The following is a 17,415-nucleotide window of genomic DNA, read 5'->3' as shown; positions in this document are numbered from 1 at the left end:
GGATGCCACCCAGGAGAGAGAGGAACTGGTGAGGGGGTCCCAGCACAGCTCACCCAGGAAACAACTGGAGACAATGTCACACGTGATTCTGGGACCATGTGTGACAGCAATGGCCTCATCAAAAGTATCAATGCCAAGAACACAGAGGACCCTGGACGCTGGACCAGGACCACCCCCATTACACACACAAGTCAGGCTCTCATGCCCTACTGTTAGGGGCACTTGCACCAGGGCAGCCACCTGGACCCCTACAGGCCCTGTCCTAGCCTCCGCTCACCCACCCCCATCTTGTCCTTTTGGCAGGTGCCTGTCCTGGACACCAGCACCCATTCCCATATTCTTGCCAAAAAAGACCCAGCCTTCCCGGGGAAGCAGCTCTCCTGAGACCATTCCTGGGCTTACATTTAAGTCCCAAGAGGGGCAGGCATCCTAGGCCAAAGCCACCTGGAGCACTGCACTCCCAGGAGCAGGGGGATTGGCACCCACGGTGGGAGGAGTTACGTCCCCTCCTCTGGGTTCCCACAGCTCCTAGTGCACATGACAGTGGCAAATCCTGGTTCCTCAGTTGTATAGTTATGGGGTGCACCTGCCTCACTACCCCTGGCAAGGAGCATATAGGGCCAGGTCCTGGTCCCAACCATGGCCTTGCACCCTGCACAGAGCCCTGCACAGGAAGCACACAGTAAATCTTTGCAGAACAGTGAGCTATGAACTCAAACACACTGACACAACAAATGGAGCAGAGCGGAGAATCTGAGAGAGAGGAAGCGAGCAAGCAGAGCTGGAATGGGCTGTTCTGGCTCCAGTTCCACCTCCAGCCACTTAATTGGGTGGAAAAGAGAGTTCCTATTAAAGCTTACATTAGCCCGGCAGTCGTGGGTCACCAAGAACCCAATTACTGCGATTCGGTCATACCAAGGTGGCCTCCAGGCATGGGTGGAAGGGTTCCGCTCTGCAATTAGAGCTGATTGGTCCGAGCAGCCTCTGAGCCAACATCCCAGCCTTGCCCCAGCCACCTGCAGCAGGCATCAGAGAGAGAGCACCGGACGGAAAGAATCCATCCGTCTCGGGAAACTAGGTCCAAACGCCAAACGTAGCTCGGCAGAACTATACAGATCTGGAACTCAGAAGTCGCTGTGAAACAGATCATTCACCTGGCCCAGAAAGTCTTTCTCCCCCTGTCCCCAGGGTGATCAGAAAAATGTTAGAACCACAGAAAAATGTCTTGTCTGTGGGAAGGAGAACAGGAAGAAAGGCTTCCAGGTTCACACTGAAATGTCAAGTTTACCATGGCGGCTGCCTGAGCCGGCAAAACCAGGGCACAGGAGCGGCCCAGGGCTGTTCGTTCATAGAGGATGACTGATCCTTTGGGATAAAAGGGTCAGGTCGGCTTTTTAGAGTGGAAGCCAAGCGGGTCTGCTTCTTCAATTCATCCTCTGAACACATCAGGGAGAATCCTCCAGGGCTGGGGTGCTCATGAGATCCACAGGAGGCCCGGCGTGGGCACTGGACGTGCCCTTGTCCAACCAGCCAGGGTCTCAAGACCTTGTTCGAGGACACTGGCCTGTCAAGTCACCCTCCACTCACAGCCCAGCCAGTCCACTGCTGCCTCTAGACCAGTCCTATACCCTGTCCACGCCCTGCTGGCCACCTGGCCCAACTGGCCTTTCTAGCACCTTCTCTGGCTGAACTGCTTCCCGGCTCTCCATTGAAGAGCTCAGGCCATAGTACCTTTGCTCGGGCTGTGACCCCCATCCCAGCACCAGAGCCTGCAATACCACCAAGACTCTGCACTTATGAACACCCCATGTCCATAGGCCTCCTCAGAGATGTCCTCTTCCTCCAGGCCCCCAGCCCAGGTTCCATCTGTCCAGACAGAATAGGGGAGAGTGGAGGCTGCAGAGGTGCCTCCCAGACAACCAGGTGCCCATGGGCAGACAGCTCGACTCCTTGGGTCTGTCACCTCTTTATTACACAGGGGTAGTAACTGGGCCTGACCACAGGGCTGTCATGACAACTGAGTCAGGTGACACGCTCAGAGGAACGGGTAGTGGCGAGTGGGGTCTCCCCGTCCCCTTCCCACCCCTCTCATCAGCACCCTCGCTAGGCTATAGGAGAACTCGTGGCACTATTTAGGGTCGTCCACTCCACTGAGTCCCGGCAGCCTCCGCTGTCCGGTGCTGAGGCATGGAGCAGGGTCACTGAGCAACTGTTCAAAGGACTCAAGGGGCATGTGCCCTTCGGTCACCAATTCTCAAAGGATCCTAGCAAAATCATCCACCTCACCACAAACTAGGCTCCATCTACTCAGAAGACCCTGAATTTTCTGCTTAGGCACCACCACGAACATCCTTAGCAGGTGGCCCCAGTGCTAAAGCAGACACTGAGCTGGACTCTAACAAAACTCCAGTGTTCCAGGAGGCCTCAGGATGGCAGCAGGCAGAGGCAACAGCACAGCCCACCCCAGATGCCCAGGACCAATTCTGGAACATGCAAGAACCTCCTAAAGTTCCCAGCAGCAAGCTGGGGTCAAGTGCCATCGTGGGTGGTGACAAGGAAAATCAACCGATGGGTAACCAGAAGAGGGAGGCACAGAGCCAGCAGGAGGCTGGGGCTGACCCCGAGCCCTCTAGGCACCACGTGTGAGATTAAAAGGCAGCCTCCCGCCCTGGAAGGAAGGGCTTGGCGGGCCTCAGCAGTTAACTAGGCTGCCTGGGGAGCGGGAGGCTTGGCTTCCCTGGAGACCTTCATGGGCGGGCTCTGGGGTCCTGGCTCTTCTGGAGCCCTTCAACCCATGGCAGGGTTCCCAGCCTCTCTGGGCCACATCCATGAAGTCAGCTACCTTGTCCTTCAAAAGGGCTCTCTCCACCCCACCCCACCCCACCCCCAGGCTCACGTGCCCAGCAGCTCTGCATCTGGGTCACATTCACATCAATTCCTCAGCAAGCCCTTTGATGTGAGTTCCCTGCTTTCTTGATTTTCTGAGGATGCATTTGTTACATTTTGACCAATCAATCAGGATGCCTTCCAGTGAGTACTTCAAAGCGTTTTCAATCACTGGTCACGAGAACGGGTCAGGACTGGTTAATGCCAAAGGAAAAGGGAGCGTGGAGGATGCAGGATGTGAAACCCAAAAGAGCAGCCATCCTAAAAGCAGAGTGGGCAATCTCACTGTATGTGGGGCTCAGTCAGGGCGTCTGAGAGCCGGGCCATTTGCCAGCAAGCTGCACAGCATGCTGGCTGAGGAGGGGGGCACTGAAACCCACCGATCGTGTCCTGCAGCAGGACAGGCAGGGTGGGGAAAGTAAGCCAGCCAAAGCAAGTGAGGTGGATTCCCGAGCTGTGGAACTCGTATTAATTAATCTGATCAGTAATATCCCTACATACCTGGGGAACTCCAAAGTGTGCTCTGCTGATTAAATAAGAAGATTAAATCATTAAGCCATTTTTTAAAAATGGACTCCACGGTGCACCTGCCATGGGAACACTCCACTGGGCAGGACTGAGGAACACCAGGAGCGCGGCGCCCTCTAGCGACCACCTGCACCTGCAGCAGCAAGACGAGACAGAATGGCCTGGAAGACCGGCCCCTTCTGAAAGCAGGTGGCTTTGGGGGACACTCGAGGCCACCAGCCCTGGATGCTGGTGGCTCTGTTCCCACCTAGACACTCAAATCACCCACGTGGTGTTTCATATAGCTCCACTTAAGTAGAGCCAGCTCCATCCACCCCAAACAAATGTCCACCCACAGCAGTCGGGGGCTCCGACTTCCACAACCCATAGCACCGTTCTGCAGGTCGGGCCACTGCAGGGAGAGCCCTAGATGAGGAACTGGGGATGAAGGCATGTGGGGACTCCCCCGACCCCCTCCCCGCGCACCCCACATGCATTCCCATAGCACCCTGCTCCCATCTTCCAAGGTGCTTTCACCGTTCGAAGCCTATGCATGTGTCCACATTAAAGGGTCCGTGGTCATCGAGCTGTAGGGGCAGGCACATGGCCTGCCTGGTCTCCCAGCACCCTGCCTGAAGCAGAGGAGGCTGTCAGACAACACCTGATGGGTTCCGTGGTGACTTCATGAACAAAGGTATCAGTGTCCCTAACTAACATTGGCCACCACGCACAGCCTAACATTCCTCCCCGGGTTGTTTTTTTTTTTCCTCCATCTTTTATGGCCTCTAAGGCAGGCTGGACAGTGTCCCCTACCTCAAAGATATCCATGTCCTAATCCGAGGAACCTACAACCTCACATCATACTACCTATGTGAAGGTGTAAGAATGTTAAGATGGGAGAGGGAGGCAGGGGGCTCAGGCTCAGAGAAAGATGAGAGGATGGAGACAGAGAGAGGGGCTGGAAGATGCCAAGCCTGTGGGTTTGAAGATGGAGGAAGGAAGCCAGGCATCAAGGAATGTGGGCGTCTCTAAAAGCAGGAACCAAAAGGAAGTAAGTTCAGAACCCACAGAAGGAACGCCATCACCTCGATTTTCGGGCCCTGACTCCCAGAACTGTAAGATAATAGAAGCGTGGTGTTCTACTCCACTAAGGTTCTGCTATTTTGTGTCAGCAGCCCTAGGAAGCTAACAAAGAGAGCCCTGGCTGCCCTCACACTCCATGAGGCTGGGAACATTCTTTGCACCTGTTTTGCTGTGCACCTGCTCCAAGCCAAGTGCCTGGTGATGAGACAGTGAAACTCTCACAGCCAGTAAAGAAGCAGGAAGGAGAAGTTCGAAACTACACCAGGTATAACAACACATTGTCACCAGGGCTACTGCAGGTCACTGTTCCTCAATGCTGAGGCCCAAGAAGGCTGGCCTCTAAATAACAAATTCACTAACATGTATTATTTTTTTTTTTGCAAGAGCAAAAAAACCACCTTCAGCAGGACCTGGAGCCACCTCCCCTTTGGTGGCTTCAGGAATGGCTTAGCACAGCAGCCCGAGGTCAGCAGGCTAAGTGCAGGGACCACTTCCCTCCCCAGCCTGGTGGTTGAATGGACTCATCAGCAGGGACTTGCCTGACCTTTTCAACCACAGCTGTGCCCCACCAGCCTCCTTTTAGCCTGAACTTTTGTGTCGTCTCTTTGTCCCCAACAGCACCTTCCAGCCTCCCTAACAGGCAGATGTCTCCTCGATCCTACCACCTTCCTTCAGCTACCAGCCTCCTGGGTTCTTGGAAGCAGCTTGGACATTTTCAAATATGTACACAGTACACTAGCTCTCTTTCTTTCTTTTTTTGGAAGTACTAGAGTTTGAACTCCAGGCCTTGGGCTTGCTAGGCAGGAGCTGTACCACTTGAGCCATGTCCCCAGCCCTTTTTGCTTTAGGTATTTTTCAAAGAGGGTCTCACATTTATGCCTGGGTTAGCCTGGACCTCAGTCCTCCAATTTATGTTTCCCACATATTGGGGCTGACAGGCACGTACCACAGTGCTTTGATTAGTTAAGATGGGGTCTCAAAACCTTTTTGCCAGGGCTGACCTGAAACCAAATTCTCCCTAATCTCTCCCCGCCAAGTAGCTAGGATTATAGGCTTGAGCCAGCAAGCCCAGCCCACTAGCTCTTTGGGCAGTATTCAAATCACTAAAAAGGGCAAACAACTCCCCAGAGGCCAGGGTCACCAGCCCCAAAGACAGCCCCCCCATCTGTGGCACGTGGTTCCAGCACACAGAATAAGCCAATAAAGATGGGGATGCAAGGTGTGACAATCAGACATTTTTTGCTGGGTCCCAACATCTCCCCCAACATGATGGGTGGGTACAAGGATTGAACATGTCCCAGAGTTTCTATGTTGGCAATTTCTTCCAGAGAGCAAGGGACGTGGAGGCAGGGCCCAGTGTGGGTGAAGGCAGAGTCCAGCATATCTCCGCGGGTTTGAAGCCGCTGCACACACACACATCTACAAGTGAGTAATGCACCCAGTTCACTCGGAGCCCCTGTCCAGCCAGTGCCCTTCAAGGCGCAACCGTGCACAGCTGCATGTGGCCAAGCCAGCCATTCCTGGGACACTTGAGCCATTTTCAATGCAGCCATCTTCACAAGGACAGTCCCCAACTCACTGCTGTGGACACCTTTGATTTCGGGGTGGGGCTGAGCTCTCTCCCCAGATCCACATGCCCGCCTAGCTGGACCTGCTCCACCACCACCTCTGCTGTCAGCACCCTGACTGCCTCACCCTCCAGGGCCTCCCCAACCCAAGACCACTGGTGGAGACAATCCGCAGGCTCAAGCCCCTTCAGCCAGGAAGCTCCAGCCTCAAGCACAGCCTGGGCTCCGGTCCCAGCTGTTTCAGTCCCCACTCTGCAGAGGCAGGGCCGAGCATCTGTCTTTCCGCAGGTGGTGGAAGAAAACGCCACGGTTCACGCAGATCACAAGGACTCCACAGCAAGAAGGAAATGTGCTATCGAGCCAAGGGGGGCACACAGAGGAGGTGCAAATGCATATGGCCATGTGACAGGAGCCCTCTCCAAGTCCATCTGCGACATTCTGGAAACGCCAAACTATGGAAACGGTGAAAGGATCAGGGAAGGCTGGGGGGGTGGGGGATGAGGATTTTTCAGGCCAGAGAAGCTGTTCTGAACGACATGCTAATGGTGGAACCAAACCCACAGAACACAACGCAGAGTGACTGTGATGCAAACTGTGGGCTCTGGGTGACAATGATTTTTTGTCCTCTGTAACAAAAAGACTAGTCTAGTGAGAATGTTGACCATGGGAAAGGCTGTTCCTTGCTCTCAGTTCTGCTACGAACTGAAAACTGGTTGAAAACCATTTAAAACCATCAAACACAAGAGCAGCAGACTCGGGTGTGTACAAGTGAGTGTGTGTATTGGAGCACATGTGTGTGTTTCCATGTACACGAGTGTTCTGTGTATGTGTGTGCACGTACAATGTGTGTGCTTTTGGGTGTGTAGACATGTGTGTTTGCATGTGTGTGTGTTTGCATGTGTGTGTGTTTGCGTGTGTGTGTGTTCTGGTCAGGGCATGGACACCCATGTCCCCGGGGTCCTCCCTCCCCTCCCTGTACTCCTGGCTCCACCTGGCTCAGTGCTTCTAAAGCAGGGACAATTTTGCCCTGTGCCTCAGAGACATCATGTGCACATCGCACCTCTGCTCTGTAAACTGTAGGTGCTAACTAAGTGCACAGAGTGGGCATCTTTCAGTCTGTGAGACCCAGGTGAGTGGGTGCCTGGGGCCCTCCTGCAAAACAAAGCCCAAGTGGGCAGGACAGCTGCCACAGGCTGACACCCAGCTCCTCCTCTCCCCCAGCCCAGCCCTGAGGCAGCCATGGGTGTGTCTCCTCAGCACAGAGGACTCCTCTGTCCCTTTGCTTTCTCATCCAATAGGGACATGGGGTGAGCTGGAGGGAGATGCAGAGCACAGCAGTGGACTCACAGGTGATCACCCATCTTCCTTACCATGGCACTGCCTGCCTACAGCTGGGTCCTAATGGCTCCCCACCCCCACACTGGCCCACCCTGGAGCTGCATTGAGCCACTGCGGGGACAGAGGGAAGGGCAGTGAGCAAGGCCTAGCACTCCCTACCCTGCCCCCCGCTTCCGCCCCACAGGCCATGGTCGGCCTTCCCAGTCCTCATCCTCACTCTGCCTGTAGGCTGCAAGAAGCCCAGAAGTTGCCCAGGGCCCTGGCTTCCCACCACTGATTACCCAGGCGCAGTCCCTCCCTGAGGAAGCACCTGGCAGTGGCAACCAAGGAAGCCACTAGTCCTCAAAAGGTGTGTACTCTAGACACAGGGGACAGTGGGACCAGAAGGGTGTGGCTGGATCTGGCAGTGTGCAGCCAGTGTCCTGCACAGCCCAGACAGCTGCTGCTTGGGGGTGTCTCTGGCCAGAACTCAGGGCACCCAGAGCTAAAGGATGGTCTTTTCAGGGCCCTTCCCACTGCAGGCCTGCAAAACAGAACAGACCATGGCTCAAAGCTGAATATGGGCTCCCTCCTGGCCTACTGCAGATGACCAGTGGGGCCCAGGCTCCCACAGGTGCTTGGTGGAGCCTGTCCCAAGTGTCCCCTGCTGGCGATCACAGAGCTTTGCTTCATTCCTGCCCAAAGTCCTCCCACTCCAGTGTTGTTTTACGTTGTAATAAACTCTGTCACCAACTTGGACACAGCGTCCATTGTGGGGTCCTTGTCTATATCACAGAGCCAGGCTGCCCCTGGCACACTGTCCTCCAAAGGCAGGACCCAGCACACCCACTGCTCTCACGGCCAGGGGTCAAATAGAACACATATGAGAAGGCCATTGATGCCTGGCAAGTCCAATCTAAGGGCCTACTGTGTGCAGATGAGCATGTGCCACGGGGGCCTGTCCCGGCCAGTTTGCTGGGTCCCCACCCACTCCATTTCAGGGGGAGCTCCTCCTGGAGTCTCCTGTGTTCAAGTAAACTCCAGTGTCAAAGCACGTCCTGCTCCATTGCACAGACACTCTGTGTCCAAAAAACGTCCTCAGCTGTGGTTAGCGTCTGAGTTCAGGAGCCCAGCGTGAGGGAGACCAGGCATGGACATGTCTGGTCACTTTTTAAATTTCCCCCACTTAATAAAGGATGTCAATTAATGGAGCAAAAAAATACTTTTCTAAAATCTAAATAAATTAGTTAGTATTGAAATAAAAAAAAAATAAAGGACGTCTGGCTTTTCACAGACCTTACCACCTAAGTATGACACAGCTTAGCCTCGTTTCCTTTGGTTCATTCACTCACCAACAGCCACACGTGGATGTCCACTAGGGTCAGGCCTGGCACCAGGCACGGGGCAAACCAGGGAGCTACTCAGACACAGCCTTGCCCCAGAGCAGCAGTGTCCAAGAGGTAAACAGGATGGGGTAAGAAGGCTAGGGCCCCGGAGGGCATGAGTGGCAGTGCTGGAGGGTGCCCTGGAGGAGGCAGTCTTGTAGGGGTCTGTACTGCGGGGTGGAGGGAGAGGGTGCTCATCCTCCATCCCCACATTCCCACGTTCCCTGCACGTAGGGATTAGGATCGATCACTTAAGTGCGTCCTTCTGCTCTGGATCGTTCTATAGAGCAGGAAGCCGTCTCACAAGAGAGAGGGTGCCTCTGAAGTCCTGCTAGAACACTGCTCGCTCTTCACTCTCAAGTTCTTGCCCCTCTCGTGCTTGAAGGACCCCAACCCGCAAGAGCAGCAGGTGATGCTGGTGGGGTGGGGTTGGGGCAAGTGGCAAAGCCAGAATATTGGGTCCAGCCCCAAGTGACAGGAAGACGCCTCTCTCCAGGGCCTGCCGCCCACTTCCTCAATGAGATCACTCAGGACTCCACTCAGGAGAGGCTGGAGGCCACTAGATCAGGGGACAGGGGCTCAGCCAGCAGGGAATGTGACAAAGGCAGCCAAGTGGTGACGCTCATATCTTAACCCAGTCTGTCAATTACAAAGTCCTTTCCACAAAATAGCAGTCATAGGGAAGTCACAGACACACACACACACACACACACTCACACACACACACACACATGGTAAGACGCCATGTAAACTGCCCCACAACCGTGGGGAGAGAGGCAGGGAGGAAGGAGAGGCCGCAGAGCCCAGCGAGAGCCCAGCGAGCACGGCTTCTTCCCAACAGGACAGACGCTTTCAAATCACAGCAGAAATGTTGCCTCCCCCAGGAAGCCTTCCTAGACTAACATGGATGAATATCTTGTTGCTGACCCTATTCTGGGCACCTGCCCTGGGCCAGCAGGAATGACCACAGGACTCTCAGCAAGCCAAGAAGGAGGCGGGGGGCGGGTACCTCAATTATCACCAGCTTAGGGAAGTCAAGGAAATGGCCCAAGATCCCAAGACCAGTGAGAACCAGAACTGGGGTGTTGGTCCTCCTCGTCGTCCTGCTAGCTGAGGAGCCAAAATAAATGCACATCAGTAACTGGCACCAACACAATATCCAGGTCGTCACCTGCAGCAGAGGAAGACCTGGTGCAAAGACAGAGTGAGGGCTGAGGGGCTGCAGGTGGAACCCAGCATGGACTTGGTCTCAGCCCAGCCTGGGGACCCCGTTTCTAATAGAAACCTCAGGCCTGCTGCTCTCAGCAACCATGCGTCTAGAGAGAGGAGCCGCTCAGTGGGCTTTGCAAGGAGGCTACCGGTCAGGCAGCCCAACAGCCCTGATAGCGCAGCCCAGACAAGCAAGACACCCACTTATCCAGCCTCCATCTGCAGTTCCCAAAGCGAGTCCCCGGCTGTGGACGTGCACAGGCCACATGGGAAGCCAGCAAGGACCCAGGCAGTGGAGGGAACACGGATCACACGATGTTGCATGAAGGACTTCTCAGAGCCTTGACCATGCCGAGGGTCCTGTGATTCTGAGGGGAGGGGCAGGGTGCTCAGAGTCTCCTTTCCTGCTCACCTAGCGCAGTGGGACCTGCTCCAGACACACTGCTGGGGTGAACCTGGGCTGGAGGAACTCGGGAGCCCTCCTCTCAAAAGGCTGGTCGGAGCTGGGGACCTAGGCTGGGGTCTAGGATGGGAGGCCCATGACTAGGAGCCCGGGGTTAGATAAGCTCGGGGAGGCTGCAGCCTCAGGAAGGAACATCTGGCCGGGCGCCAATGGCTCACACTTGTAATCCTAGCTGCTCAGGAGGCAGAGTTCAGGAGGATTGTGGTTCGAAGCCAGCCCAGGCAAACAGTTCGAGAGACCCTAGCTTGAAAAAACCCTTCATAAAAAAGGGCTTGTGGAGTGGCTCAAAGTGCAGGCTCTGAGTTCAAGCCCCGGTACCGCAAAAAAGAAAAAAAAGGAAAGAACATCTGACCTTTGCGTGCAGACCTCCAGCCCAGCAAGGGGCAGAAAGCCCAAAACAGGCCCCGCCCTCAGCTGCAGGCTCCGCCCCCTTCCGCTGCAGCCTCTGTCTATGGAGATCGGCTTCCCCCCTCCACCCCCCCCCCCCCCCCCCCCCCCCGCCAGCACTACCCAGTTCAATGTCCCCTTGTGCCTTTCATTGGAACATGTATCCTCTCTAAGAGCTCCTGGGAGAAAGGACAGAGCTCTATATCCAATTCCTCCATTCCCTCTCCGCTCCTTCTGCTGGGTCCTTGAGTCCCTGGGTCCTGGGGAAAGGCCCTGCCACCTACAAAAGCCTTGCTGAGAAGAACTGAGGACCAAAACACCAGTCAGCCGGAGCCCTGGAGAGAGGGCTCTGTGCTGCTGTCCCTCACACTGCACAGTGTCCCTTCCTTAAGGACGCAGTGGGCAGAGCTCACTGGGCCTTTGTGGGCGGGGGGGCTCGCATTCTTCAAGTCACCAAACAGAAGAGCATGTGTTGGGCCCCATGTCACCGCCACAGGAGCAGGTGAAGGGACATCAGCTCACTGGATGAACACCGTAGAGCAGGGCTCACCGCCTCCCAAAGCAAGACAGAAGCTCTTCGCCCAAGCTGACCACAGAAAAGCCAACACTGCCAAGAACAGCTGGTGAAAAGGGAAGGGAGGACCAAAGTTCATTAAAGGGAAACTCACCACACCAGACCCCGCCAAAGAAAATGTCCCAAGCGCCACTCTTCTGGGCCCAAAGACCACGTGCCCCACCAGAGTGAGGGAAACTTGGTTCCACACATCAGACTCTCCCCCCTGGGCTACCTCGAGATAAGCAAGGGCCTTCTTCCCCCTATCCTCCTAAAACAATGTCCCTTTCACCCTCCTGGGAAAAGGTCAGCCCAGGGTCCCTTCTTGTCCCATAAAGCAGAGAAAGACTGGGACGGCCGGGGTCAACCCTGCTGCAAACGCTGAGAAGGAAACAGACAACTCACTGGCGGGGCCGGGTGGCTGAGGGGCGTCAGGAATGCTCCGAGCGACTCTGCAGACTGACAAGCGGCAGAAGGGACCCACATGCTGTCATATATGGGCGGGAGGGGACACCACCATGACTTGCAACTGAGGAACCAGAGGGCCAAGCCGGAGGTTGGGCTGCTTCTTGGCGATAGCTCTGTGACCACAGCACCCCACCTCCGCTCCCACAGCCTGGGTCACAGCGGGCTCCCCAGAAAGCAGCCGTGGCCCAGAGGTCAGAGGGCGTATCCACTCCTTTGAGGTGACCTGAGACACAGCTGGCTCAGTGGGAAATGGAACAACAAACTCAGGGCTCAAACTGCTCTTCTGGGGTCTGGGTCTGGAGGCAGGAGAGGCGGCTGGGGGTCTGTGGGTGACACAGGGCCAGGTTACATCCTACCCGTGGCAGGTGAGGAGACCGCAGGCATGTGGCAGCTGGTCGACTGCATCTCTCTTGTCAATCACTCAGAAGACTAAACACTAACGCGCCAAACACTTGTCACCCCGTTTCCACGACAACAGGAATCAAATTCCAGAAAGAGAAAGCCGGAGACCACCTGAGCTTCCTGGCTGTGCTGCAGGCATGCTTGCCCCGCACAAGGCTCTGTCTTGCCTTTCGTTGGTTGTTTTGTTTTCCTATGTCCCCCAGGCTGGCCTTGAACTCATGATCCTCCTACATCTGCTTCCCAAGTTCTGGGATTACAGGCATGTGCCACCACACCCCCCTTTTTTTGTCTGCTTTTTTGCAAAAGAATGTTCTGGAATGGAGGGGGAGCAGAAGTAAAGTACACTGCTGCCTCTGCCGGCAACAGGTGTCCCCTTTCCTCAGCTACAGGACACTGGTTTCAAAGCCAGCCCGCCACCCAGCAGCTGGGCAGGCTCCACGTCTGTGGAGCGGGCTTGGTAACAGTGGCCGACCTCAGGGGCTGCCGAGATCAATGAATTATAAGGCACCTGGCACCTAGGCGGCAGTCAGCTTGTTTGTCACATGATAATTACGGTTCTGTGTCACTTAATGGCAGAACACCTTCTGAGAACTGTGTCACTAGCCAACCTAGCTGTCGTGTAAGATTGTGCAGTGTGTTTACACACCTGCCTGCTGCGGGTCACTCACTCCATGTGGCCTCAGCGTGCAGTCAAGGGACAAGGTGGACATGAGCCAGTCGAGGCGCTGCCGGCACTGCAGAGCAGACTGCTTACGGCGGACTTGACTTTGATGAGGGGCGCGGGCCCTGCAGTAAGGACCGGTGCAGTGTGGAGAAGCCCGGGCCAGCGGCCACTCACTACCACACGCTGCACACTGTACGGTCACCACGTCACTAGGTGACAAGAGTTTCTCGGTTCCATCTCAATCTTTCTGCACCACTGCGGCTTATCATGACATATCGGCCCAGTGTTGGCCAAGGGTCATTATCCGTGTGCCACTAACCTGCCACTCCCCAGGCTCCGCCGAGGCCCTTCCACCCTTCCACAGGGAGGCCATCGCCCCATCTCACAGGGCTCCAAGCGGGGGCTTTGGGATAGGCAGCGATCAAGGGCACGCCTCCTCCAGCAGCGCCTGGCAGCCCCACCCTCCCTGTCACCGCCACCCCCAACACACTCCCCAACACGAGGCAAACCCGGGGTCATCCAGAGTTAAGACCAGGGATCTGGCACCAGCTACGTGAAGTTCACAGCTGTCACAGTCCTCAGAGCTGATTTAGGTGTAACAGCTGCCCTTTTCGGGAGACTCGATGGAAGAGTGAGTCCGAGACCAGGACAGCAAAGGACTCTGGGTATCCAGGAGCACAGCCAGACACCCTGTGACACTCAGAGCAGAAGGCCAGCACTACACAGAGTGGGGGCCTCTCGGTCAGCCCAGGGCGCCCACAGAGGACAGCTGGGCAGGGCAGGCGTGTGTTCTCAGCACCTCTGTGTCTGCCAAGAGCTGAGCTTAGCTCCTGGGGGGTGACAAAAATAAAACAGGGTCAGGCACAAAGGAAAACCTTCCAGCTTGACCAGAAAGACTCCTGTGCTTGAAAACTCTGAAGACCTAGTGGCCTGTGTAGTGAGTGCTTCCTGCAGAATTTTAATTTCAGGGCAAGCAACACAGTATTCACTCAGCACACAGTCACCACTCGCCTCCTGCCTGCTGGGATGCAGTTCCTGGTTCCTCTCTGAGGGCAGGGAGGCCCAACTCCTTCTGCAACACTTTCAGAGTAAATTAAGGGACCGACTGCACAGCCATGATGTCATCTGATCATCATCAGGGCCCCATCAGGAAGAGGAGGAAGGGTCCTTATTATCATGTCCCGCAGATGAGAAGACAGAAGTGATGAGGGCTTAACCAGGCTGCTCAGGGTGCACCCACGATGGGCCAGGCGTCAACCAAGCCTGGAGTATGAGAGTGGGAAGACAAAGGCCTGTCTCCTAGGAGCGTGTACCAAATTGAGAAGAACAGCAATAAATATCTAATAGGGCTGGGAGTGGTAGTGCATACCTGTAATCCCAGCACTCAGGAGGCAGAAGCAGGAAGATTGAGACTTCAAGGCCAGCCTGAGCTACATAGTGAGACCCTGTCTCAAAAACAAACAAAAAGTAAAATGAAATAGAGTACAGCAGCGGTAGAGACGGCCAATGTTATGAAATAAGGGGATGGAGGTTCGGAGGTGGCACTTTTTTTTTTTTGGCAGTGCTGGGAATGGAACCCAGGACCTTGTACACACTGGGCAAGTGCTTTACCACTGAGCTACACTCCCAGCCTGGCACCTCTTACTAAGATAATTAATTAAAATGCAAGTTACATCCTTGCTGGGGGATGCATCCTTTTCCAGACAGTGTCAAAAGCCAGAAGAAGGAATTTCACCTTTTCACTGTTTCCATTCCAAAGGCTGACGGGGAGAAAGGCACTTCTGTCCCTGTCCTGCTGGACTCCGTCTTGAGCCTTCCCTGACCCTCTCCCCCACACTAAGTTCTAAAGAACAAAGCCTTGAGTTACAGGACGAGAATATTTCAGAAGGGTAACCCAGGCAGCAACTTTTAAAGAGTGGATTCTCCAGTAGCCTCTACCCGGTACACAGTAGGCACTCAATGAATGCTTGCTGTCTCATTTTCTTTCTAGCAGCTTTTAAGAAAGATCAAGGTTTCCTTTTAAGGAGCAGGGGTGACGATAAACACGGACTTCTCCTTCCGGGAGCTGCCCCCGGGAGCTGCCCAAAGCACTGGGACCCGGATGTGTTGACACTACCACTTCCCCTGCTCATCCATCAGGGAGACAGGGAGGGTAGATAAGATTCCCACAAAGCACCGAAATTGGGCAGCGAGCACCGAGAAGAAAAAGCCCAGGTCCCAGAGCTCCAGTGGCTCCTTCCCATGTGCAGGTAGGCAGGCCAGGTGCCCTACCTGTGCTCTGAGGTAGCACCACCCGTGCTAACCCCCTCCAAGTCCCCACAAAGACTGAATGTTCCCTAACCAGTCCCTGCAAGCAAGCCGGCCTGGGTAGGGACTCCAACTAGGCCCTAAGAAAGCCGGTGGGGCTGAGAGGCGAGGCTGTGCGATGTGCCCAGGTGGCTTACGACAGGAATATTTCATCCCCAATCCCAGCACCACCCCAGTCCCAGCCCTCTGCCCTTCTAGGCAGGGCATGAGCAGCGGCAGGTGAGGATGCCCACCTGAGCTCACACAAGCCCAGGGGAAAAGTGTCCCAGGACTTTTCATCAAAGATAGCACTTTAACGGGCCATGCTGGTCCACCTAAGGCCTTGCCCAGCACGTCACAGGGCCGTGGCTAGAGAGCACATGAGGCCAAATGAGGAGCTGCGGTCACATGCCCTTGAGCAAATGGCTTCCTAACTCCTCTGTCCAAGCAGAGGTCGAGTCCTCTTGAGCAGAGACCACGTCACTCCTGAGCATGTGTCCCAGCACGGAGCAGGCCTTGGATGAGTGGACAGCACAGGCCAGCGGTAACCTGCTGGTGCAGGATCGTCATACCCAGACACCAACCACTGCACCATCCCTGCACCCCACAGTGCCGAGGACAGGGACCAGTCGGACACCTGCCAAACAATAAGAAATACGGCACTGAGGGGTGGGGCTCAGTGGAAGAGCACTTGTCTAGCATGTGTGAGACCCTGGGTTCCACCCCCAGCCCTGCAAACCAAAAATAGACACTAAACCAACTTGGTCTCTGACCCTGGTTCCTAGCCCAGAACTCCTAACACCACTGTAACAAACTGGGCAAGGAAGGTGACAGGAGTGTCTCTTGATCTAATATTTGGTCTTTACCTGGGTTCCTGCCACCAAGCTCCTAATTCCCCACAATTTCCAGGTGACAGGAGCATCTTTTGTTCCGATGAGTGACACTTGGTGGGTTCCTGGAGGACACTGGTCACCAGGAGGACTAATCAGCAGAAGCTGAGAACTTTCAACTCCACCCATTCTTGGCAGAGGAGACAGGGCTGGAGACTGAGTCAGTAATCGGTCATGCTGTGTGATGAAACCCCCATAAGCCCCTCGACCTTGGGATGTCAGGGCTTCCGGGTGACAAACACGTTCACATGTCATCAGGGTGGCCCACTCCAGTCCACAGGGACAGAAGGACAGAAGCCCTGCACACAGGACTCTTCCAGACATTACCCTGTGCCCTTCCTCATCTCACTGTTCCCTGTTTCATGTTACCATCCTTCTGGCAAGTTAGTAGATGTAAGCGTTTCCCTGAAATCTGTGGGCCATCCCAGCAAATTAATTACCCCAGGACAGGGTTGTGGGCATCCTAACCTACGGCAAGTCAGACAGGAGTCACAGCCTGGGTCTTCCACCTGGTGTTTGAGTGGGGATCTGACTCTGCCCCCGTGTAGACAGTGTTGGAACTGCATTGAATTAAGAACACCCAGCTGGTGTCCCCGGAGAAATCCCCGAACAGCTGTCACACATACTCCAGTGACATGGCTGTTCTTCCCCCAGCTCTCAACGTGGGAGTGTGAAAGTGCAGTCGCCCTGGTTACAGGGAGCTCTGTATTCACAAACCGACCTAGTCACTAAAACCTGAGCCCGAATCAACGCTCACAGCCCCATGCACTCACGGACCTGCACAGAGGGCAGAAACTGGGAGGCCAACAGGCTTTTCCACTGCAAACAAGTGTCCCTTTCACAGTCTACTGAGGGCCATGTGTTTTTGCATTTTTGTGCTTTTCAATGGTGACTTTGCTGTTTAAATGGGCCCTGGGCACAGTCAGCACTGTGCTCGATGGAAAAGTCCATGAGAGAAACTTTGCTCAGGCTCTTACAGGTTCAGGCCGGGAGCTCCACAAACTGAATCAACAACTTAGATTAAGGAAGGCGTCTTTAAACAGAGACACACATAAAGCAAGATGATATACTGATCAGCTACCAGAAACAGGGACCTCCTCTGCACCCCACGGAGCAGCAGCTCAGCATTTGCTCACTCAGTTGGCAGTGGCTTCACAGAACTCCCAGAAACAACACAGGGGACAGCCTCACAAAAGGAATGAATCCAAAGGCACCCACTCCAGCCGGCAGGTCACTCACTCCGTCCTCCCTACTCCCAGACGGTGCCTCGGCAGTGCTCCAAGAACCCAGGGGTTCTCCAAGTGCTGTCCAGGTACTCATGTCTAAAAGAGCTGGGTGGCCCGATGA

At 55.1% G+C, this 17,415-nt stretch overlaps 1 protein-coding gene across 5 annotated transcripts in view; it reads right to left on the bottom strand.

Annotated features, from left to right (window-relative positions):
* Parvb (parvin beta) overlaps nucleotides 1-17,415 on the bottom strand; it is a 103,155-nt gene that overhangs the window by 62,256 nt on the left and 23,484 nt on the right. Inside the window, exon 1 of one of the 5 annotated variants that reach the window (XM_074084659.1) lies at nucleotides 13,402-13,535. The exons of 2 other annotated variants lie outside the window; for them this stretch is intronic. In XM_074084659.1, coding sequence (XP_073940760.1) covers nucleotides 13,402-13,411 — 10 coding nt within the window. In that variant the 5' untranslated portion in view covers nucleotides 13,412-13,535. Of the gene's footprint in view, nucleotides 1-11,763; nucleotides 11,829-13,211; nucleotides 13,232-13,401; nucleotides 13,536-17,415 lie in introns of those variants that run through there. 2 more of the 5 variants (XM_074084661.1, XM_020174209.2) reach the window with 2 other exon arrangements.

This window comes from Castor canadensis, chromosome 8 (genome assembly GCF_047511655.1).
Source record: "Castor canadensis chromosome 8, mCasCan1.hap1v2, whole genome shotgun sequence".
Lineage (NCBI taxonomy): Eukaryota > Metazoa > Chordata > Mammalia > Rodentia > Castoridae > Castor > Castor canadensis.
The sequence above is the reverse complement of the archived record's forward strand: the minus strand, read 5'-3'. Positions and strand labels throughout refer to the sequence as shown.